General features: G+C 36.8%; 3 protein-coding genes across 3 annotated transcripts; 2 read left to right on the forward strand and 1 right to left on the reverse strand.

Annotated features, from left to right (window-relative positions):
- Nucleotides 1–34: 34 nt before the first annotated feature.
- Nucleotides 35–4778, reverse strand: LOC144472632 (protein takeout). Its single transcript, XM_078185894.1, has 5 exons — nucleotides 4614–4778; nucleotides 3594–3727; nucleotides 2304–2476; nucleotides 1248–1456; nucleotides 35–1119 (listed from the first exon to the last, which is right to left on the reverse strand). The coding sequence occupies exons 1-5, from the start codon at nucleotides 4699–4701 to the stop codon at nucleotides 968–970; spliced, it is 756 nt and encodes a 251-aa protein (XP_078042020.1). The 5' UTR covers nucleotides 4702–4778; the 3' UTR covers nucleotides 35–967.
- Nucleotides 4779–9753: 4975 nt separating this feature from the next.
- Jhbp16 (Juvenile hormone binding protein 16) lies at nucleotides 9754–14348 on the forward strand. The gene is made up of 4 exons (XM_078187254.1): nucleotides 9754–9823; nucleotides 12343–12605; nucleotides 13395–13506; nucleotides 14053–14348. Exons 1-4 carry the CDS (start codon nucleotides 9754–9756, stop codon nucleotides 14346–14348), a joined length of 741 nt encoding a protein of 246 aa, XP_078043380.1.
- Nucleotides 14349–20357: 6009 nt separating this feature from the next.
- Jhbp2 (Juvenile hormone binding protein 2) lies at nucleotides 20358–25487 on the forward strand. Its single transcript, XM_078187251.1, is given in 5 exon segments — nucleotides 20358–20426; nucleotides 20489–20708; nucleotides 23124–23411; nucleotides 24820–24969; nucleotides 25336–25487. Coding segments are annotated over 5 exon segments (879 nt in total).
- The last annotated feature ends 328 nt before the right edge of the window (nucleotides 25488–25815 follow it).

Consider the following 25815-nt stretch of genomic DNA (forward strand, 5'->3'; position numbering starts at 1 on the left):
AAGAAAGAAGAACAAGGGGAGAGATATTGAAAAATGCACGCGTACACTTTATATTGTTTTAGATACACACGAAAAGTTCATATTACATGTAACAACGAGCTAAATCTAAGCTCCGTGGACTAACTTGTTGTGTGACCCAGCGCCTATCCGTTGCACCCCTGATTCACATGTAAATCGTTGGCGTAACTCCGTTTACATCGCTGACCGTTCCAATACGAACCGCTTCGCTCTGCTTAACCCTTTCAGAGCCAAAAGAGCCGCGCGCACCCGAGCAGAAATGTACAAAATAGGTAATTGCTTCCCTAATGGCTCGGGACCGCTTTTGAGTCTTAAACTACCTCGTTCACTTCCATTTCTTAATTTTAATGTAACAAACAGATCAAACTTTGTTTCGAATCGGAAGAAATTAATGACATTCGTATTTAGTATATTATAAATAAAATATACATTATATCAAACTCGATCACCGAAACTTTAACAAACTATATCAAACGAATTACGGTCGAAGAGTATCGCTTGATATAATTTGTTGAAGTTTCGTTGAGAAATTGCAAGAATTTTGTGAAATTCGATAATTCGCAAACATTTGAAAATTATTGAAAAAGAGAAGTAAGAAATGAAATCGTTATTTAGTGAAAATATTTTTGCTGGAACAGCCAACAACGATGTATCGTTCTCCGGCACTGAAAGGGTTAAACGTTACATACACCGAATAATAAGAGGGTACATGGGAAAAACGAATGGCCGATCATCGTCTTCTATATAAGTACAGATAGAGTTCTACGTGATAATGCGGACTGAGCGCTATCCGCTCTATTCTAACCCCCGGTTATGTGTTATGGTATACTAGCGATTACAGCAACGGCGCGGTTAATACGCTGCGACGGCCATTTATTTCCCACCAACCTAATACGATCGAAATATTGGTGTTCGCGTTGGCAACGAGGGAGTGACACCGGGGGCCGCTTCAAGGCAGGAGGAATACCTCGACCGGCACGTGACGCAACAATTGATTGACGATCCCGGCGAAAAGTACGGACAGTTTCCTCTTCAGTTGCGGCTCCATCGCTTTCAACACTTCCTGCCCGTTCTCGCGGAGGAACAGATTCGTTGCTTCCGCTGCAAACGTAATTCGATTCAATTGGATTCGCTGTTTTCATAGTTTTTCTCGAGTTTAAAGAGCCACTCGGATCGAATCGGACGATTCCAAATCGCATTAAAAGTGCGTCCTCGTGTTCGATACTTACTGAGTATCCGATTGTTATTGAATATCTTGCGGACCCTCATGTGCACGTTCTTAACATCTAGGACGACGTCAAGGTTCTCCACGTTCAGGTACGTCTTCCCGTCGCGTATCTTCGTCGACACTGTACCCTTGACTAGAGCTTTCACGTCGTCGAAACGGGCGTGGAACGTCCCGTTGCCACTGGCTGGCAGAATGATCAGCACCCCTGAACTGATCAATTAAATATCGAATGAGAGAAACGATTGCTATAATTTTTTTATCTGTTAATCCTTTGCGCTCGAAACTGTTTTAACTTTGAAGACTAGGATATTTCTTTCAACGCATAGTATTCTGATTTTTTATTATTAATATTTTTCAGTGTTAATAATTCCCCATGTACAAAGCAATAATTTGATAATAATTTAATAATGTAGAAATTATTTGAAGAAATGGTGTAGTAATTTTTAATGGCGCCTCAGAGTCGTTATACGAGAGCAAAGGGTTAAGTTCGGGAACCTTTTATGTTATTAGCAGTATGCAATGTTATTTATTTTGTCTTTAATTATTATATTCAGTTGGAAATAAAGCGATCGTATTTTTAAGCTCTTTAACCTAACTTTTTCGTTACAAGGGAAAAGTCAATTAGGATAAAGCATTATAATTAGGATTAAAATAAACATAAATTGAAATTTTGAAAAGTGTTTTTTAAACGCTTTGATAATGATAGTGTGTCAACTGGCTATTGTTTTTCACCAAAGCGGTGAGAAAATTTCAAAGGCGTGGTATACACTTCCTATAGGAAAAACAGTGTTAAATCTATTCACTATTTTCTATCTGATCTACTTTACGTCACAAAAGCATAAAATCACCATTCTATTTATAACTTACAATTAATAGATTTAATCGTAAGATATACATTCACTGTACACGTGTTATACTGGTACGGTCTAGAAATATATGTTCGCTTCTCGTAGCGTGCGCATTTGAAAAGGTGGTGTCGCCGTCTCCTTTGAGCAGCAGCAGCAGCAGCAGTAGCACCGGTAAATAGAGCAGAAGTATATTCGTGGAAGAAACGAACCTGGAATAATGCGCGTCCAAGATAAGGGCTGGCATTCGTACAATAGCCTCGAAGGGTGAGCCGAGTTTAATATCCTCAACCGTGTAGTTGCTCGCTCCCCTCACGAACAGTTCGCGTAGCTGTACCTTGTAACCGTTTGTACCACCTGTCAGGGACAGAGTCAGCTCGTCCATCTGTCGAAACAGGCCAGTGTCGCGATTATTTGGAATAACGGACCCCAAACGGATCGACGTTCAAACTTCTTCAAGATTCTTCGCTATTCGTACGAAATTATTTCGGTATAGTAGTTCAAGCTGTTCTATAGTTTTTGCTATAGTATAAGAATTCTACTAGTCCTAGCTATACTATAGCAATTCTACTAGTCCTAGTTATATTATAATAATTCTACTAGTTTTAGCTATACTATAGCAATTTTATTAGTCGTATCTATGCTATAACAATTCTGCTAGTCTTAGCTATACTATAGCAATTCTATTAGTCTTAGCTATACTATAATAATTCTACTAGGCTTAGCTATAATATATATGTATACAATATTTTTCTAATTCGAAGCTGTTCTTACCATTAACATGACAGTTTCTGCTATAAAAATCACCCAATTATATCGAATTGTATTTTATCATTTTTGTAGGTTATAATTATAGCGAGGTGACGTTTTTCAAATTTTTCGAAAATTTCGAAAATATACGAAAGACAAATGAAATTAATTATTAGGTACTATATTGAAGTTAGTACAAATTACTATAAATTAACCATATACCTAAAATGTTTTATAGATAGCATTTTAATTTTATAAAATCCTTCCATTAATCGTTTGACACCATTTTCCCCAAGTCCTATGTCACACTCTTAAAGACATAACTACCAGGTAATGCTATAATTGTCTCCAAGGATGTATTACATAAACTTGTTATTAGCCTTAATGATTTTCTAACAGTTAGCAACTTCAACTATTTCAAATAGCTACATTTCAAACGTAGTTAATAATCATGTTTCGAAACTATTTAATTGCATTGGAAAACTTCGTTTTTAGTATGAAACTAATAAACAAGCATTTTGTTTTTTTTCGCTAACTAACCTAGATAAAGACAACTTGTTCTTACAGCCAGTGCTTTAATTATTATTCGCCAATAATCGAAGAAAATTCTTGAATAATAATAATATATACAGAAAAATTTAGAAAGCACTGTACTCAATTAACATTATCGAAAAATAATTAATTCGAGTAACAATGCAGTAAATACTAAATTTAATGTAGAGAAATAGAGAGACAAAGTAGTACGAGCTTACGCGAAAGGGTTCGACGGAAGGCAGCTCGATTTCCGGTATCCCGACGCTCAGGTACGGTCTCAGATGATGGAGGGCGTCGATCAGGCATGCCTTCAGCTTCGGATCGCTCCTTGAACACTGTTTCACGTATTCGGCTGAAACGATACAACACTTCGAATTAGAAAGAGCCGAGAAGTCGACGCGAGGATCGGCGCTCGACGTATACGTCGCATGAAAGTTAATTAACCCCTTGCACTATGATTCCTTTCACGCTGTGTTAAGCAGCGTTTATTCGCTCTTAATACTTTCTTCAACTAGACCATTCCCATTTCTAGTATTTTTGTAATTTTTTGTAATTTCTGTAATTTTTTGTAATTTACGTAATTTTTTGTAATTTTCGTAATTTTTTGTAATTTTCGTAATTTTTTGTAATTTTCGTAATTATTTCGTATTCTGTACTTTGATGACAGAAGAATTAAATTCGATTTCGATTCGAAATAAATTAATAATATTCATATTTATGTGTCTGATTCGTTATTATAGTGCAAGGGGTTAAGACTGTCACGAGCCGAATACCGGCTCCAACGAAAATCGAACGCATCGCGCGAGAGGTCGCTTCTAAATAAATTCTCCTTTTCATTAAACATTATTAAATTGCTCGGGGTTGTTCGCACGAACGATTTCATTTCCAGCTAGCCCGCGGTTACGCAACATTTAGGTAATTGTTAACGCGCGATGGTGTTGCCGTTGCCGCAATCGCGACCGAAATCTCGACTCGTTACGCGAGTTATCCACAGTCCCGCCGAATAAATTGTCCGGTAAAGCACTTATGTCACCGCGAGAGAAAAATGAATCCTTTCCTGACCCATTCGCGTTGATACACATTCATATGTACACGCATATTGTATATCATCGATTAAATCGACTTTCACCGGTTATCAGCAAACTTGACTCTGAAAGGCACGGCGTCCGAACAGGAAGCGAAGAGAGCAACGATCGCGGAAGCAGCCATTACAATTGGATAAAATCGATTCTACTCACGGTTCGAGTCGACGGAGAGAGCAGCCGAGCCACTCGCGGCCAAGAGGAGTAGGAGGAACGTCATCGTCGTCATCATCGGTCCGATCATCGTGTCGCCGCCGCACTTTGGTTACCTCGGGGATGAAACTACGGGAACGGATCCGGACGATTAAAAAAGAAATGGACGCGCGATCCGTCCGATTTCACACCGTCGGCCAGAGGATTCCACCCGGGGTGACACAGGAACGAGCGTGACGATACGCGGATCGGATCGGCGGAACACTTTCGACAAAGTGTGCGTTGCTTCAAATCCCGGTTCCTCGGCGAAACGGCACCGCTACTGCAAGACTGACTATGCAAGAGGGCATTGACAGATGCCAGATCGTAACTGCACTCCGGGATACTTTCACTACTTCCAACGTGCACCTGCGCCTTCTTCGTCTACGACGACAGACGAGTCTTAGGCCATGTTAGACCGTCGAAAGTACCCTAGATACTCTTCGATCTTTTCCAATCTTGCCGCGTGCCGACGTCGAACTGTGGAAAACGCTGCCGCCTGCTGCTGCCTGCTGCTGGCTGGCTGGGCTGTGCCACCGCCGGCCTTCTCGCTCAGCCGAGTCCACGGTGGAGAAAAAAATATTTTCGTTCGAGGTCTTGGCATCGATTTTTTTCGCCTATTCTTGCCGCGCCTGGGAAAAAAAATGCAACGATTATAAATAACGTTACAAAGACGAAGGATGGAGATCCTGGGAGATTGGAAGCGCCTTTTGCGACGCCTTTCTCGGGGTATATAAGATCGTCGCTGATTTTATTATAGCCTAAAAGCGACATTGTTGGATATTGATAACCTTCGGTAGATTGTTCTTTATGGATAATTACAGATATTTATTTAGTAGGAGCAAAATGGTACGCTATTTTAGAGCGAGCATTTTTCTGCAAGCTTTTCACATATTCCTAATGAGAATACTTGAATTGCATATTTAGCGTAAGATATATTTTTCATTGTTATATCTTTTTATTTATATGAGAATTTATAGGGAATTTATAAGGAAGAATTTATATGAGTAATTATATCGATTAAAATATTATAGATTTATATGAGTACATTAATTTCCTATTTAAATCTTTTATATTTGTTAATAAGAGATTTATGACTCTTATCACTTTTTAAATATTGGATTAAGTGACTTGGATTATTATTATTATTATAGATTTAAAAATTGCCGAGATCTGCAAAAGGTATTTTTTAACCTCTTCAGCGATGAATTTTTACAGTATAGAACAATCTATTTAATTGTCTCTTTTTCATTTGTCATCCATTTAATTTTATTAGCTTTTTTCGATTTTCCTGAGTGATTCTGTAGTAAATAATTCCTAAATAATTAGTAAATAATAATATATCCTTGGAGAGGTTAATGTTCGGTTTTTCAATGATTTTCGTAACCTTTTTTCAAAACGCTTAACGCGCGAACGTATAATAATGACGAACGGTGGGACAAGAAAACCAACAATGAATGATCGGGGAGTAAAAAGTAGCGTTTATAAAACGGAGTCGATGACATATATATCGGAGTCGATCACACATACACCCGTCGGATTTACAATGTAGAAACCGATAGAAGGGATGCTTGTTCGGCTAGCAGTTTCCATTAGTCTGCAATTAAGATTGCCGCATTGTGCAATGAGTATTTTCCGTAGACTGAGCACGCGGAATGAAGGCGAGAAATGATCGATGTTGTGCGCGGAGATGGTCCTAGACGTTGATATACAGGGTGTTTGTAAGGAACACACTTGTGACTTGATTATTGCATAAGTTATTACTTGCAAACAGCATAAACTATAGAAAGTTCTGTGTACGAAAGTTGCATGGTTTTCAAGTTACGTTATGGAGTGTATTTATTTTATGAAAATGCCTGTAACTTGCAAATAAAATAAATTATAATTTGCAGGCATGAGTTGCCAATAGCATAAATTATAGAAAGTTCTATATACAAAATTTCCATGTTTTGCAAGTTGCATTACACACTGTATTTATTTTGTTTCTACCTGGAGGCGTTTCCAAAATTCTTAAATCACTTCATTCATTTTTTTTTAAATAAAATTTTTATGCTAAAATATGGAAAATCATCCATAAAACATCCACTAGCCTTAAATATAATAATTAACAAGCAATTTCACTTTTTCCTGCATAGATTACTTTGCAAGTTGCTGCTGCAATTAAGTTGCTTATGCAAATCGCGTGGAACGCCCTGTATAATGTATATAGTATATTAATCCGACGATGATATATGTTTTACATACGACAATGTAGCATTAAGAGTGAGATGTTTGTGACACAAATTAAAAACGTTTGTCTACACTCCTGGCTAGCGCAATGTGTGCCTTCTTGGTGTGATGCAACAGTAGCTCGACAGGTTTTACGTTGCTGCATGCCAGGTAGTCTGCAGGCAGGTGCAGCGAAATTTATGGCGCGAACGAGGCGTTCCTTTCGGGATTCGAATTGATAAGGAGCGGTCTACAATGAGGTTGACGACGTTGATGACGTTTCAATTATTCCACGGTCGGTCATGAAGGTTTGTGTACAGTAAGTGACGAAAATACTTGGACGTCCTTTAAAATAACTTTTTTCTAAATTGATCAAATAACAGAAATATTTTTGAAATGTTAAACGAAGTAATTAGACGGTGTCGAAATAAATTTTTGCAATATGTGATTTGTTGGAGAAGAATGTAGGAAATTCGTGTTTTTCAACTTTTTTAATTAGGATTTGTAATGAAAATTTAAACGATGTTTTTTCGCAATCGATTGACGCAGAGTTAAGCACAATTGTTGCAAACTGCTATTTTCGTTATTATTATTTGTATTTTAGAAAAGCTTTATAAAAGCCGATTTTTGGCGACAAGATAAAAATTTAGATTTTCGAATATAAAAGCTGCCATAATTATTTCAAGATTTTTAGAATTTTCGTTGACGAATCAACGTTAATAATGTTTGCAATATTTCCATCCCTATTTAAATATAAAATTTCGGAATTCTGTATTGACTTTTACGATTATCAGTATATTTAAAATATTATAAAATATATTTTTATCCGATTAAAGCTTTCTAAAATAAAAATAAATAAAACAAAAACAAACGAAAAAATAATAAGCATAAATTCTGCAATTTTTACAATCTGCCGTTTCCTTCCGAGCGTTTTTTTTTACGCAATCCTGATTTTAGGTCATTCCCAAGACCGTCTCGTTCAATTTGTTTAAAATCAGCGATGTTACGCGAAAAACTCTACGATTTGATCAAACCGTATTGCGCAACCCTAATTGCGCAATCAACTTTCACCGGCGAGATGTTCTAGCGTATTTTTTTCTGTTAAAACATCGATACACAAACAATAACACAGCAATAACAATGCTTGCGGTGAACACAGTGTTCCGCGCTAACAACATAATTCTCATTATGGTTCGACGACAGGAATAATCCTCTGTCGGCGTCCGCTTCCAGGAAGAAATTTGATTCGGATCGAAATCGGTTGTTATTTTTTCGTTCGGAGAAAGGAATTCACACGATCGGGGATCTACGCGGGTATAAGTTCGCTCGGCGTCGCCGGATTCGTTCGCGCCACTTTTTCTCATCGTTTTCTCTTCACCTCGAGCGCTGATTACGTTGATAAATAATCGCGACGCTCCCAAGACAGGTTCCAGTTGCTCGTTTTCTAGATCCCCTGCATATGTTTACAATTTCGTCTGCGGTTCGGGATAATAATCGACCGCGCGAAACGAGTTTACGGCTCGTTTCTCGCATTTCATTATTTTGCGTATTCTTTTTTCACGCCGTCGCGCGCGCCATTTGGGAAAGCGGTGGCGGAAAGTTAATTTTTCAGATTCTGGGTTTTGCCTAATTTTTTGTTATTCCAGAATGATTCAATTTTCTTAGTAATATTATATTTATATTATTTATTTATAGATTTTCTATAGATTTATAGATTTATAGATTATATATTCATTTATATATAATAAAAAAGAAATTTCTCAGACATTTCCAAAAATCCAAATTTCGCTAACAAAAATCGGTCAATAATCATTCCTCCGCGAATGAAAAATCGAACATTTATATTAATACATATTCCCGACTCGATATTGTTGCACCTGTCGCGGCGACGATCCACTTCAATCGGAAACCTTGAAACAACGGTAAAATAATTTCGCCGACAGAAAGCGAGGTCCGAAGAGCGCCGCGCCGCGCTAACAAACATAAGTAGGGGCACAGGAGAAATCTAGCAATTACGTAAATATGAAGATCGAAGGAACCCGATGCGAAGATTTATGAAGCAAGTCCTCTACATTGAAACACCTCCGTTCAAACAACCATACAACAATTAATAAAAAAGAATTACCGATCCACTTTGTTCACAGAGCGACGCGCCCTTCTCGAACCAAAGCTCGCCGCGCCAGCCGTTCGATTTCCGCTCGAGGCAACCTGTTGCACCCGGAGAACCGTCGCGCATCCTTCTACCATGGACAAACGTGACCAACTAACCCGATAAATCGGCGTAAGATCGAGTCCATGAACAACTCGGCTCCCTAAAACCAATGCGTCACATTTATACCATTCCCTTCCCCGAAACTTCGTCCTCGATATGATCGCAACAACCTTGAGAACCGGAATCACCTTAACAAAGCGCGAAGTTTAAACAAAAAAAAGAAAAAAGAGAACAGAGCCCGTTGTCGCGTTTTCCTACCCTCAATTCGCGCGCCTAAAAATGGCGGCGTATCGCTTCGTTTCTAGAATTCTAGCGTTTCTTCTCGAACGCGTCGAGGTCGAATTCCAAAGCGGCAGGAAACGCGCGTACCGAATCGCGTGCAGCGTTGGAAAATGGAGCAGCGAGGCGGTCGACGCGTTAGAAGGCGAAACGAAAGGATTCGGGCGCGATCGCCCGGCTTCTGTCCCCCGTGTAGGTGTTTACCACCGGGTCGTTATGTAAGGTCGGCCGAAAAATCTTGGTGCAGGAACGCGGCGCGGCGGTAACCCTTCTCTCAGATGTGCCGTAGAGAGTGAAAGCGTGAGCATCGTTCCCGTGCTGAACCCGGTTGCTGGAATTACGCCTCGTGTTCCGCAACGTGCCGCGTTGACCCGCGTGTGCACCGTGTCATCAACGGTCGCAAGGATGCGATCGATACGCCGTGTCCTCGTGGTCCTGGCCCTCCTTGCTGCGTCGTCCTTGGCCGCTGATTTCGGTGAGCTGAACGCAGATTTCTTGCTAAATTGCAACAATGTCTGATAATGATTGCCATACTGTTGAAATAGCCTTTCGATCGACGCGTTGTCGCGACGTGCCTTGCGAAGAATAGAGCTTTGAACAGATGAAAGGTGAATTCTCTGATGTTAAGTTAACAAATTAAGTCTATAGAATGGAAAGTAGTATTTTATTTCTTAAAAGCTTGATTAAGTATTAGATAGAACAGTATCTGAAACTAGTATTTATTTATGCAAATATTGTTCACTATTTTATGTCAAAGTTTTTCTAATATTCTGCAACCTGGTCCACAATCGGTATTATTATTTATAACTAGATTATGGATGTTTAAGCATCTATGCTCGAAATTACATCTTCGTCGAGTCCTTAAAATTTTTGCTCGAATTTACGCAGTTTTATTTAACATCTGTTTATTACGATTGATAAACACAATATCGTATAAATATCTGAGATCTGGTTAGAAACGGTCAGTGAATGTTAATGATTATTTATAATAAAAATGACTTGGGAAACCGGAGACATTGAAGACAGAAGAATGTGCGCGAGACCCTAAATTGTTATTAATTTATAGAAGGTATTAAATATACTGCAGATTTCGATACAAATTAAATATTTATCAGATATATAATAGTATATAATTTAACGAACTATGATTTTAATGAATTTTAAACAATGCAACAATATTTTCTTCGAGTTCTTTTACAAGTCAAATCAAATCAATTTTTAATAAAGACTTTTAGTGTCGAACAACGACACATCGTTTTCTAATGCGATTTTGCAAGATCGTTGCAAGTATTTGGCATTTATATGTTGGTATCCAGACGACGATGAAAGTTTGCGCGTCGTTTATGCGTTTCACGGCACAATGGTTCGTCAGGGGAGAGTATTGCGCGAAGGACGCAGCGCAAATTATACAAGCGGAAAATTCTCACGGAACGCCGCGAAGCCATTGTGAAGTAACTGGAAAGCAGAGACGCCGAATGTTACGCGGGAATTTACATCGAATCGACGAAATCTGCTCGATTTAATGCGAATCTCGATTTCGTCGTTGAAATTCCCCATTTTCTTCGCGACGCGTGCTTCCGTTACGTTCGTCGCCAAAATGGCGCGTGACGAGGCGGGAATAATAGATTTTTGATATAGTAAATTGATTATAAATATTTTCTCTCTTTGTGTAATAGAAAATTGTTAATAAATTTTATAAAAGTTTACGAAGTTAGGAGACTTTTAGTAAAGTTGATAAAGTTGTTAAACTTTTCTTGAAACATGTGAATATTACCTTATAATAGTATTTTTATTTTTCTATATTTATGTTTGAGATTTGTATTCTAAAAATTGAATTTTCTCCATGTTGCAAAAGATTTTGTCAAATCATCGAAAATATCTGAGAAATTTCTATTTGTTTTCAGTAAGGAGTGTTGAACGCGAATCTTTGAAACTTCGAACGTTCATTTGTTTAAAAATTAATTTCAAAGCAGTCAAATGTTAACGCGAATGGAATTCCAAAGTCTACGATTGTTGCTACAGGGTTCTGTTTTCTTAACCCGCGTGTTCTATAATGTTCGTGTACAGGAAAATTGCTATCGCTTATTTACGACCTTGATGGCATAAAACTAGGACGTTACGTTTTATAACCTTAAAAGGAAACCTGTCCCGCGTTCCATTGGAAACGGCTCCAAGCCCGATCTGTCCGCTATTCCTTAAAATGTCTTGAAATATGGCCATTCCAATTTAACGACAACGTACAGTTAGCGTACAAAGTATTCGTACACCATTTAAAACCAAATAACTTCTTAATTGTTTCTAAATATTGTAATTGATTGAAATGACAAGGAAAAGGCAAAAAACTTTCCTTCCAACTTTTTATCCGAGCCAACAACGAAATGATTTATTTCTTGTATTATTAATCGAAAATTATGGCAAACTGAATTGCCGCCATCTTTAATCATTTATAGCACATAATAATTTAATAATTAAATTAATCTATACATTCGGAGTATTAATATTTTTTACCATTTTAATCAGTTACAATTTTTGAAAATCCTTGTCACTGTCTAGTAAATTAATCTAATATAATAAAATTAATTTAATATAATAAGATTAATCTAATATAACAAAAAAAAATCTAGTCACCAAAATTATGCTATTTCCAGGAAAGGTTCCTGAGATCATTTGAAGTCACTTTTTCCTTAACAAAAATGCAATGCGCGCCATTGTTCATGAATTATTAGCAAAAAACTTTAACCAATGAGAGACAAGCTCTGTTATCGCTAAACCAAGCTGTCGAACTCCAATTTCATTCATCGAGTCGCCCGGCGTCAGCGCGCTTCCGATTGGCCAGCGTTTTTCGTCAATAACTGGTAAACAAAGCCGCGATTCACCGTTCGCGCCAAGGAAAAAGTGACTTGAAATGACCGCAGGAGTGAAAGTAACATAATTTTGGGTGGCTCCGCGACGATCGCATTGAGATGAAAATAAAGGAACTTTCTCCGCTTGCAGAGGACCACTTCAAAGACTGCCATCCAAATGTGCCAGGCTTCGACGCGTGTATACGCGAGGCATTGAACGCGATCCGGCCGTACTTCAAGACCGGGCTGCCCGCGTACAATGTGGCGCCTTTCGATCCGTTCTTCGCTAAAGAGATCTCGGTGAAACGGGGAATGCCGAATTTCGGTTTTACTTTGACGCTGAGGAACGTCACCGAGAGCGGATGGTCGGCTAGCAAAGTCACGAAGTTTGTCAGCGACCTGCCGCATTACAAGGTAACAATTCCGATTTATAGGTTATCGGTCGATAAAGTGTTAATGAAAATTGAATAGTAAAATTGAGTAAATTCGGCGGTAAAATTGTTGAAGAATTTCGAAATTAAGTAAAATTGAATAGTAAAATCGGCGGTGAAATTGTGGAAGAATTTCGAAATTAAGTAAAATTGAATAGTAAAATCGGCGGTAAAATTGTGGAAGAATTTCGAAATTAAGTAAAATTGAGTAAAATCGGCGGTAAAATCGTGAAAGAATTTCGAAATTAAGTGAAAAAATTGTATAGTAAAATTGAGTTAAATCGGCGGTAAAATTGTGGAAGAATTTCGTAATGAAGTAAAATTGAGTAAAATCGGCGGTAAAATCGTGGAAGAATTTCGAAATTAATTGAAAAAATTATTCGAAGGTGCCAGTTTTATTGGTCTTAATTAAATTCGGCGGAGATGTCGGCCTTGGGTAGCTGAGAGATTTTGACGCTGCTATAGTTAAGCGTTCCATTATAACGTCTGTATGCATACGCATAATAGTAGCTTTCACTTGGATGCGTCAGTGAGTTAATTGTACCCGCGTAAGATGTCTGGTAATAGAGTATAGGGTTTCGGTGTTCAGACAAAGGAGACACCGTGTTTGCTCATATGCGAGTTGGGAAACTGTCCTAATTATCGTTGACTTTTAACTAATTTTTGCTCTGCCGGAATTTTAATTAAATATTTATTTTTGAAAGAATAAATGTAAAAGAATATGTACTAGGAATTTTATTTAGTCCCCTAAAATGTTTTTTTTCTATTTCAGGTTGTTTATACTCAAAGCTTCCCAGAGAAATTTCTATCGGGTTCCTACGACTTCAATGCGAACGTATTTGGGACCTCTGTAACAAATAAGGGAAAATTCACTCTGGCCCTTTGTAAGTAAATATTTAATCATTTAAATACAAAAGTTACCTTTTTTTATTTTTGTTTCGTCGATCGTTTTGAAGGTTAATTTGCAGGAAGAATTAAAAACAAAATGACCGCCGTTTTTATAGTAAAATAATAGTCAATTGTTCTTGTCAATTTAACCTAAAGAAAATTATTAAAATATTAGCAGAATAAAATAGTAGTACAACAAAGATCTATAAATTAAAGGTAAACATAGATCTCCGCTTGAAGAAACAAAGTTAACCTTCAAATTACTTTGAAAGCGATAAAAAAATAAAATAACTATTATATTTAATATTTTTCCCGAAAATCTGTTATTTTTTAATAAATTATAATTAAAACAGAATTCTTTGATATTAGAATATTGAACAAATAAATCGTGGAATAAAAGAGCCTCAACTATAATTATTATTTTGATCACCCAGTTAAAAATAAAACAGTATATTAAATTAACAAGACAAACAATTTATTAATTTTCTTATTTAACACCAACCTATAACGATCATTTTCATCACAATATATATTCATTTCAGATGACCTCATGCAGACCACCACCGTCACCAAGACGCCAGGACAAAAGATCCAAGTAAACGTGGACGTGCAAACGATACGAGACCTGAAGCTACACATCACGCACTTGTTATCTGGTCGACAGATGCTGGAAAGCATCCTCGACAAAATAATAAATGGCGCCTGGCAGCCGGGATTCGTGATGACCAGGCGACTGATCAACGATCTCGTCTCGACAGCGTTCACCGAAATATTCGGCACCGCGTTCCGCAACTTCCCCTTCGAGAAGATCATCAAACCAAAACCGGGCGGAAGTTAAAAGCCCCGGTTTCAGGTTAAGGAATCATCGTTCCCACAGAGTATACATACTTCGAACTATAGTTACCATCCATCTTGTCAACTTGTACAGCGGAACTCCGTTCGCGTGAACTCCATTTGTATGAGCTAGGATAGTGTAGCCGGTTTACGCTGATTACTGTGCTATACATTTTACTATACTTTTGTTTCGTTTGTTTTCTAACCTCTTAGGCACGGATTTTACGCGAACGAAATTTTTCATAATTAAATTACCATTTTTCTTAATTATAATTTTTTTGGAATAGTTATATATAGTATCAGCTATATATATATTATACTTTTCTTAGTGTATTGTACTATATACTTTCATTTTAATCGTTTACTTTAATAATACAATTGAGTAAAATATGTAACGTCCGCGAAAGCCTCTATAATGGCGCGTCGTGTCTGAGAGGTTAACAAAGGTATAGAATATGTCTTATTCGAAAATATGAAGTTAATTAAGCTAAAAAACAATGAAAAAGCACTGATCATCCTATAGTTATCAGCTCTGTTAAATTGCTATGCTTGGTGAACAAAACTCTAAATTTATTATATCGATCGAAATGTTCAGTCTTACATTGTTGCTGTTCAAACGATTCTTTTATAGTAAATAATAATATAATATTGACATAACTTTAACAGAGTTCTAGAATTTGTCTTATTCTATAATATGATAAATATGAAGTAAATTACGCTAAAAAGCAAACCAAAGGCACAGCAACTAAGTTACAGACAATAGCACAGCAACGCTATAGTTATCAGCTCTATTATCCTAAATTGCTCTACCAAGCGAACTGAACTCTAAATTTATCATACTGATCCAGACGATCAGTCTTGCATTATTGCTTTTAAAATTGTTAGTAAATAATTGAACTTATAGTAAATGATTGAACAATGCTCGGAGTTCAAGCATATGTTGTAATTACAAAATAATTCAGCCTTGTCACTTTGTTACAGCAGAACACCTCAATATTAGTTAGCGCTAGGCGGGTTTAATGATAAATGAACTCCCATCGGATGAATAAAAGATCATAGATAGCGATGGGAGGCGGATTCCTACTATTATGAATCATCTGACTATGCGAACCTACTTGTCCTCTCGACAGCTACATAGGAATGGAGTTCTGCCATAGTACACATGTTTTCTTTTTTTAATTCGGAAGCACCGTAAAAATTCTTACTATTTTTACACCCTATATTTCAATTACCTTGACTAGCTACGATCAAGTATCGTAAAAGGTCTTTCGATTCTTTTTATATATTTTTATTTTTATATCTGAATTTCAATCCGCGTCTTCCACTTGGAATATTTCATATCTCGGATCACTGTAGAAAATAATTTAAGAACGTTAATAGATTAATAATGTTAATGTTATTTACAGGAGCAAAGTGACAAAGAGATAGTTTTTAAAGAATATCAAATGTTTAATATATACGTATCTCAACATAGAGTATACCTTGTTCGATAAAAACAACAATTTTTATCTACTGCTTTCACTAATTTACAAAATATATTATTATATGTTACATAATTTAAAAAATGTATACATCATGATCCAATTAGAAATTGTTTTCATTATGTTGAAACAATGGTTTATATTTTCTGGCCAATATACACTTTTTTAGTCACCCATCGAAAACGTATATTATAGTAAATATATATTCTATACATGTACTATATTTTATCAATTATATATAATACATATGATTTTGTATGCGCAGAATACGTTTTGATATCATTTAAAAACTAAAACTATATCACTTTGCTGGACATAAAAGAATATATATTTTATATTATAATATATTATGTAATATACAATATATTACATATTATAATATATTATGGAATATACAATATATTACATACTATAATATATTATGGGATATATATAGTCAGTTGCAATATTCTTATAATTTAGCAAATGAGACAAACAAAATTATATCAACAAAAGATTTCAAAAATAGCGTAAATTACTATGCAGAAAATCCACAATGATTTAAAACGTTCCGTGCATAGAGACGATATTATTCTCGTGACATTTAAGAGTCTCGAGATTTTCTTTTCTTTTTTTTTATAGAGAATGTAAAAAGAACGTCTGCTTTATATTCGATTCTTACCGGCAATGGCATTTGTTTTGCATAACATTTAGCTAGAGACAATCGGTATACCGAAACCAAAGGAGAACAGGATGATTTCTTCTTCTCCCCGAGATAGCTGCTCGCCTTGAGAAACGCAACGGTCTCTGACCTCGCATTCTCATGGTGTACGAGCAAGGTGTATCAGCCATCGGTGCATCTACGAACGGGCTCTTATCGATCGAAGAGATTTATAGCGACAGTCCGAACCGCTCTTACATAAACGAGCGAGACCCTTTGTTCAGGCATTGTTGCTTCTAATTTAGCGAATCCGACGGCGGTCGAACGAGCCCCGTCGAAACCGATTACACATGTTGATCAAGTACCATTGATCGCGCATGCTGTGTTAATTACTTGGAGAACGGATCTCCTCTGCCACCAATATTACAAATATATATATATTATTTATATATATATATTATTATATTAAATTTACCATTATATATAGTAGAGATCTGTGTAAGTGGAATTGATGTGAAAAATAAATATTTTCTCCAGGCTAATCCTTCCGCAGAAATTTATTAAAACTTGCAATCATTAATCTATAACCCCCTGAATTTTGTAATAACAATTCGGATTATCGACGATATATTTATTCCTTCAGATTGCATAACATTTAAGAGGACGTCCTTTCGAATTCTTTTGCGATAGAATTATAACTATAGCTTTGTTAATTTTAGCACTTTGAATTTACGGTTTCGTAGTTGTATTTTCGAATCTATGTTCTTCAAGATAGTATAAAAATAGTCGAGCTTTTTCCAACATTCGCGATAATATACCCCTTTTGAAGGACACTTGGCATCGTACTCGGGCCTTCGTTGCACGGCGGAACAAATGAATAAAGTATTACCAAACAGTTTACGTATTCTCTGCTCGAATGTTTTACGTATAACACGGTGTCAATGGGAGCATTAAACCGTTCAATATCCGTCGCGACGTTCGATCACGACCAAAATCGGCCGTGATCGGCACAAGTCACCGTGCTCATTAACGGTGCTTAACATTCTTTCCCAACCCTGCCGCGCTTCTCTGACGTCCACCTATGACGTCCGCTTACTTTCGATCTACCCGTGTCAAATTTTTATCGCTGATTATCGAGTGTTACGAGGCCCGACGCGACACGAACCAATGACACTGCTATATATACCTGCAGGGAGTTATTCGAGTATTCGTACACCTTTTAAAATGCAATAATTCCATTAAAATCTGATTTGGGGTGGTTTTTAATTTTATTAGAAAACATAAAGGGATTTTTGAAGGTATTCATGGACAGGTTGGTTTTTTCTGTTATTTTTACTTTGTTCATATTATTTAGAATATAGAAATATAGAAATAGCGCGTTTTGTTAGCTTTTAGTTTAAATATATGGCGTGGCTGAATTAAAAATGGTTGTCAACAGTGCTGTGAATAATTATAGGTTATGCTTTATCTATATTTATATATTTTTATATTAGAAATATTATTATATTAGAAATAATATAGAATAGAAATCTGTATATTAATGAAAAAATTAATAAATTGTCATATATTTGATATTTCTATATCAAAAATAATAGAAAATAGGAATATAGAACTATTCTTCCCATATTAAAATTTTATTTATTATTTCTATGTTATTATTTATTTTTTCTATATTTATACCATATTTATATCTTATTTTTTCTATATTTATTATTTTTACATTTATATCTTATTTTTTCTATATTTATTATTTTTACATTTATATCTTATTACTTCTATATTTATATCGCACAATATATCGTGAAATTCTCGTTTCAATATCGCCAAAAGTGTGACAGTCCCTTCCAACCGATAATTATTCACGACACCGTAGTAGTCCGAACGCTTGAAAACCGATTTCATTCGGCGTCCAAAGTAGAAACTTTCCGGTCGGCCGTACTTCGGATAATTCTCAAGATCTTTATAGAGGTCAGTGGGCACCGGCGTTCTTGTCATTTCGTTAGAAAGCCGAAAGAGCTGGAATACACACGGTCGAGGTACTTACACGACGAACCCGTCGCGCGAACTACGGCAATAAATTTCTTTTTTTTTTCTCCCCCGGTCTTTCTGCGGCTTCTAAACGGATTACATCAAGCCGACGTAGAATACGATGCCCGTTGATTATTTTTCGCGGCCAGCGCTTTCCCAAAGTCGAACCGTCCGCGCGACTTTCTTTTGCGATCGAAACGGCACGGAACAGGCCTAAACGAAACCTATTATCGAGCAACGAACTATATACAACGGCGACGGCGAATAATTTTCCAGCGATCGTATCATTACACCGATGTCAATAAGCTGTATATTATAGTCTTGGCCTAGATTAGGAATAACGTAGTGTTCAGTGTTGTTATGATAGGAAATTTCATTGATTATGGTACAATTATTATAATAGGAAATTTTATTGATTATGGTACAATTATTGTAATAGGAAATTTTATTGATTATGGTGTCATTGATTATAATGGGAAACATCATTGATTATGGTGTCATTAATTATGACATGAAGTTTCATTGATTATGGTATCATTAGTTATGATAGCAAATTTAATTGATTATGGTGTCATTGATTATGATAGGAAATATCATTGATTATGGTACCATTAATTATAATAGTAAATTTCATTGATTATGGTACCATTAATTATAATAGGAAACATCATTGATTATGGTACCATTAATTATAATAGGAAATTTCATTGATTATGGTGTCATTGATTATAACAAGAAATTTCATTGATTATGGTATCATTAATTATGACAGGAAAACAGAGTAAGTAAATTAATAGAATCGCAATTCTGCACAGCCCTCTAGTAACCAGTGCAATAATCATTTCAATTGTTCACGTCATTCAAGCTAAGTTTAAACGAACACTTCGAGAGGTAAGCAAACGAATCATAAACCATAAAACGGGGAAGAGGAACAGAACACACGAAACGACGCGACAAACGTGCTTCCACGTTCTTTCACGAGTTATTCTCATGCATATGTAAAAACCGACGATTTTTTTTCGTCGCGTTTTATTTACCTAAAGCTTACTCATATTTTATTTCCTTGTGCTTATTGAACTCTGAATCCGCGGTAGGCTGTTTCAGAAGTTCGATGACCTCATTGAATACATTATTTTTTCACGCGGATATTACCGAAGGGTACTAGTCTATGTAACTTTGTAAATAGACCTTGCAAGGTGATAAAAAAAAAAAACGCTATTTGTGTATTGGCAGTAACCATTCATTTTTTTATATTTGATATCATCCATATTGCATAATGTTATGGTACGAAAAATTGGGTTCTTCAAAGGTAAATATTTTCTCTTGTGACAAACTTTGTAAATTGACCTTGCAAGGTGATAAAGAAAAACGCGAATATTTGTATATTGGACTATATTTATTTTTTTATATTTGATATTATCTTATGTTATTCTGAAGAAAATAATATTAAAATGCTAAATTATATTAAAAAAATAATTATTAAAATTGCTAAATAAAATTACAAACAATCTCTATTAAATTTTTACCAAGAATGTCAGTCATCCTATTCTGAAGGTCAATAACATAATATTAAAATGATAAATTGTATTAAACAAATAATGATTAAAATCGCTAAATAAAATGATAAACGATCTCGGTTCCATTTCTACGAAGAATGTCCGTCATTCGCCTCCGAAGGGTAGACTCTTCCAACCGAGCTCCCATTAACGTAAATTCCAAATAGAACAATAGAGATTCAAGGCGAGTAGCGTCTGGTCTTGTAGGCACTGGCGGACGCTGGTACAATCCACGGGGGCCGGGTACACTTGCCTCTGCCCGTTCCTTTTTCTTCGTGTTCCGAGCCCCGAAGGCATAGCGGGGGGCAATGTCAAGGTGTTATAAGGCCTGACGCATCCCTGCCGGTCGGTCATTCCACGCGAAGAAATTCGATCGAGTCGCGCGGCCACGCCGAGGACACAGAGAGAAGACATACAGAGAGACGACGACACAGAGAAGAAGAAGAAGAAGAAGAAGAAGAAAGGAGCCCAAGCGATCGCGATACACAGAATGACCTGGTCTAGCCTGTTCTTGTGCGCGTGTGCGTTGCTGATCGGTGCCGAAGCGGTCGGCAAGTACAAGGGCCTGGAGTTTTTGGAGCCGTGCTCAAGGAGGGACCACAATCTCGAGAGCTGTCTAGCGAGATCGGCGAACGCCCTCACCGAACATTTCCGTCACGGTAAGCGTCTATCGTTCGTCGCTGTTTAACCCCTTTGCGAACGGCGACTCTAAGGCGTTGCCAACGATCGTGCCGTGGCTCGAAATTATTGTTATTAATGTTACTTGTACTGGTGCAACTGGTGCACGAGTCACAAAATGCAATTCCGTAATGTGTAAATAATATAGAATGTGTATAATAATACTATAAGCCTATAACAAATAGTTTGGATTTCTAGTCGAAATGGCTTTGACTATAAAGGGTTAAAAAGTCTAGTTCCAGTATGTTTTTACCGATTTTTAATTATTTTCGATATAATAATTGCAAGGTTGCTAGGCAGTGACATCTTTGTCTTCTTAATTACATTTCGTTATTTTTCCTGCAACGATTCCAAAATTTTTATTTTAAAAATCCTAAATAATGTCTCTTTAACATAACTAACCCAGTCAAAATGATCTGTTCTTCTATTAGAAAATAATTGGAATTACTGAGACTCTTGCAGAAATTACTGAATAAAAGTTTCAAGTATACGCTGTAATAAAAATGACGAAAGCAATCGATTAATTCAGTTTTGTCGTTCTAATAGAGCAATACGCGTCTGTCACTTTTATATTAATTTTGAGAGGATTGGTGTTGAGTTCAGTAGCCTGTGAATCGGTTGCCATAGTAACCATTCATTTTTTATCTACCATTGAGATAAACGTGTTATATCGCACTACCGTAATCTTCAATATTATTACATAACTTTTTAAGTATTAAATATCTTTCGCGATTAATAAAATAAACAGAATTAAAATAGACATGAAAATTTAACGTTAAAACTAAATTTTTAAAAGTAAAAGAAGAAAGCAAGTAAAATGTTAAAATCAAGGAATGAAAATTAATAATAACATATAATAAATAAAAATGGTCTCGAAATAAATACGAAATAATCGCGAAGCGCTACTCAAACTTGTGAAAGAAATCATACAGCAATGAAAATTAAATCTTTGTTTAATATTCTAATTGTTCATCGAACAAGCTCCAACAAATTTTTCAAGACTAAACAAATCGTCGCTGATAGAAAACAACGAAAGCAAGTGACGCGACTGCTGCTCGCAGTCGTCTACGTTTTTTCACGCTTCGACGGTCAAGTGATCTCTCCCCCCCTCCCCCGCCGCCCCGATCTTTCCCTGTAAAAGTAGAATTCGAGCGGGAACGTCCTGTTCGACGAAAGAAAAATACGGAAGTCGAAAGTAGATGATCGTGGATCGCGCGGGGACCCCCATGTGTTGCCGGTTGAAAACGAAGAAAAAGAACGTCCGCGGGCAAAGGAAGCAGGTTATAACGGTGTATTCGAATGGTCGTCACCCAGTGTCCTACATTCCTCGCTGGCTCGTCGCTGCAGACTGACGGAATAGGTTCAACGGTCTGACGCCGGCTGAATAAAACATCGTACGTGCATGCGCGACCGTCGAAAGCTGAATTTCGTATCTCGCCGAAGATTCTCCCCGTACGATACTATAGCACTTAACATTGCATACGACCAATTTTGATGCTTGTGCAAAATTTTATTTAACCCTTTGCCCTATAATATCGAGTCAGACTCGTGACGAACATTTCGTGCACGATTTGCTAAACATGGCTGTCAATCATTTCTATTAACCCTTTCGCTCCAACGAGCGTATTTATACGCCCACGAAGAATAACAATTTTTAGAGGTTACTGACAATTTCCTGATGTTATTTCGTGCAACTTTTTCCTTTACGAAAATGTTGTCCGAAGTATAGTTAACGAGTTATTAACGAAAGGAATTGACCAATGAGCGGCGAGTACAGCCGACGCGAGACGGCTGAGATAATGAGCGAAGCTGGGCTACGACCGCTCGTTGGCTCGGCCGCGTCGAGTCAGTGAAACTCGACTCTCATTGGTCAACGTTTTTCGTTAATATCTCGTTATTGATGCGTTGGAGAAAATTTTTGTAAAGAAAAAAGATGCTTGAAATGATGTCAGGAAACTCTTAGTTACTGAACGCGAGTTATTTTTGGCACACACTGTATATGCAGCGTCATTGAGAAGCTACGATAGGTTCCCGAGAACTAAAAAGTCCTAAAATGTTGTTATTCAATAAGATAGTATATAACACAATAAATCATATAATTAAAAGTCAATAAAATCAATAATAGATCAATAATTAAACAATAGTATAATAGAAATCAATAAAATCAATAATTAAACAATAGTATAATAAAAATAAATAAAATCAATAATTAAACAACAATACAATAAAAATCGATAAAATCAATAATAAATCAATAATTAAACAACAAATATCGTCTATTGATTTCGCATAAAGAAAAGAAGAAACTTATATTCTAATATTTGCTGCCATAATTTGAAATCGAAGTAAAAATTTCGAGATACTAATTGAACGTTTTCATTGCTTCGTGTTCGCAGGTTTGCCGCAGCTGGGTTACACAGAGGTCGAGCCCATCGTTCTAGACGAGCTGCACATCGCGCTAGGCGGCGGCTCGGACGGCTACAGAGCCCAGTTCAAGGACATCGCCGCGAAAGGTGTGTCGACGTTGCGTGTAACTGGTTTAAGGGCCAGGCTGTCGGACGACGAGGTGCAATTGCAATTGGCGCTCAGCATTCCGAAGATCAGAGCCGCGGCTAAATACAGATCGAGCGGTACCTTAATCCTGGTGAAAGCAAGCGGCGCCGGCGACTATTGGGGAGAGTACGGTAAGAGAAGAATAATTCTAACGCTGCAGAATTTTTCTAATTACAATTAGCGTTAACCCCTTGCCTGAGTCTGTCTCGTCATCGAGATTTCTATTAAACCTTTGCACTCGAAGACATTTTAAATCCAAAATAGCGATTTTCACCAGCTTTATTTTATATGACTTAGTATAATTTATACTTACGATAATTTATACTTAGTAAAACTGTTACGCTTTCAACAATCTCTTAAAACGAAGGCATTTTAATAATGTCCAAAATATTTTGGAAATGATATAACAATTTTCAATGGCACCTCAGAGTTATCGATGACGCGGCTCGATGAGAGTCGTTTGGTTGGATCGAACGCGAAATTAAATTAGCCGGGATTCGAAAGGCGCCGCGAGCGCTCGAGCGCCGCGCGAAAACTGATTACAATTTGAACGGTAGTTAATCTTTGTAATAGAGAAGCGTGGGCACGGTGAAAAGGCCCTGGTAAAAGTCAGCAAAGCGACGCGTTGACTTTCACTGCCGCGGCAATGCAAATTTGTTTTTGAAGGATTTCACGTTTTATTATCGCGTCTGCTGGAACGGGCACACAGTGCTGTATAGAATACAAGTATTTATTGTAAAATATATATAGGAGGCGATCCATGCAACTTGTGCACCTCCTGCTACTTTAAAAATATGCAGCGGGTAATAAATTTTTCAATACCAAAGTCGCATTGTTTAAAGAAGCACAATTTTTTTATTGGTGGAGAAATACTGTATTTTTTATTAAATGCATATTTCCTTTAATAAGTATTTTTTCTTAATGCATTTTTTGGAATTTGTAGGAGGTGCACAAGTTTCGTAGACTACCCTGTATATTTCTCAAGTTTAACAAACATATTAATTATAGAAGTGGATTATTAGAATATTAATAGTCTAAGCATTAATATTCTACTAAATGTACTAGGATATTAATATTCTAATAAATATTGGAGAATATTAATATTCTAATGAATATTCTAGGATGTTAATATTCTAATGAATATTCTAGGATGTTAATATTCTAATGAATATTCTAGGATATTAATATTCTAATGAATATTCCAATGAATATACTAGAATAATAATATTCTAACAAATAGTCTAAAATATTAATATTCTAATAAATAGCCTAGAATATTAATATTCTAATAAATATTCTAGTAAATAGCCTGGAATATTAATATTCTAATAAATATTCTAGTAAATATACTAGAATATATATTATTCTCGTAACTATACTAAAATAGTAATATTCTAATGACTATACTACAATAATAATATTCCAATGATTATACTAAAAATATGAATATTCCAAGTATCGATACTCCCCACGAATTTGAAATAATTGCCACTATAATAAGCGCCAACCACCAACTAATTTTATCACGTACTATTGCAGAGGGCGTCAAGGCTAAAGTCTTTATCAGAGCGAAGCCGTTCATAGCCCAAGGACGACGTTATTTGAGGCTGCAGCAGCTCAAGATGGACTTCAGCGTGCAAAACATCCGAATGGGCGTCGAGAACGTCCGCGACAGCAACTCCATAATACGTAAGCACTGAAAAAAACTAATTCCACAATCTCTCCTTCCTTTTAATCCAACGTCGCCGCCACGACAAAAAAAAATACGGTTTTTGCCGACTATATAAATAGGGTCCCACCTTAAAATATGCCGAAAATTATTCAAATACGTTAGTTTCCACTTGAAAAACCAGCGCCGCATTGTGTCGCCGATAAACATCGTCGTCACGTTAATTTATCGCAACCGAATATTATGAATAATTCGACTAATAAGATATAGCTCTTCGCGACTGCATAACGTCGGTGATGTTCGGCGTTGGACGAATTTACGAATCGTCGGATTACATCAGTAGAGCCGGACATTTATTTTTCGTTCTCTTATTTTTCTTTTCACAGTTGCTGCACTGAACCTGTTTATAAACACGAACAGCCAGGAATTGTTGAAAGAGATGAAGCCCGATCTCAGACGGAAGCTGGTCCAAGTGATGACGACCTTCGTCGAGAAGATCTTCGCGCAGGTACCGTACGACGCCTGGATCACCGATTAAGGAACGACAGATCCCGCAGCGTTTCTTTTTTTGTGGCGTCGGTGATGTCATGGACGAATTCGCGCTCATTGTTCCGGTGTCGCGATGCTCTTGTGGGGGGAGAGAAAGAGGACCCCTCGCGCATCCATTCTCATCGATATGTTTCGCGTCGACCCGGCGACGGTCGTCGGTGCGAACGTGATAAAGGGTTCATAGGTTATGTAATGTTAGGAGGATAAGAAAATTCGCCACTAAGCTAAGGGTAAAACTGGTACCGCGAGGTATTCGCCGCGGATTAGAACTCGAACGGTTCAAGATGAGAAATACTGTTGAAAGAATAGGGATTGGA

The sequence above is a fragment of the Augochlora pura genome, chromosome 7 (genome assembly GCF_028453695.1).
Source record: "Augochlora pura isolate Apur16 chromosome 7, APUR_v2.2.1, whole genome shotgun sequence".
Classification (NCBI taxonomy): domain Eukaryota; kingdom Metazoa; phylum Arthropoda; class Insecta; order Hymenoptera; family Halictidae; genus Augochlora; species Augochlora pura.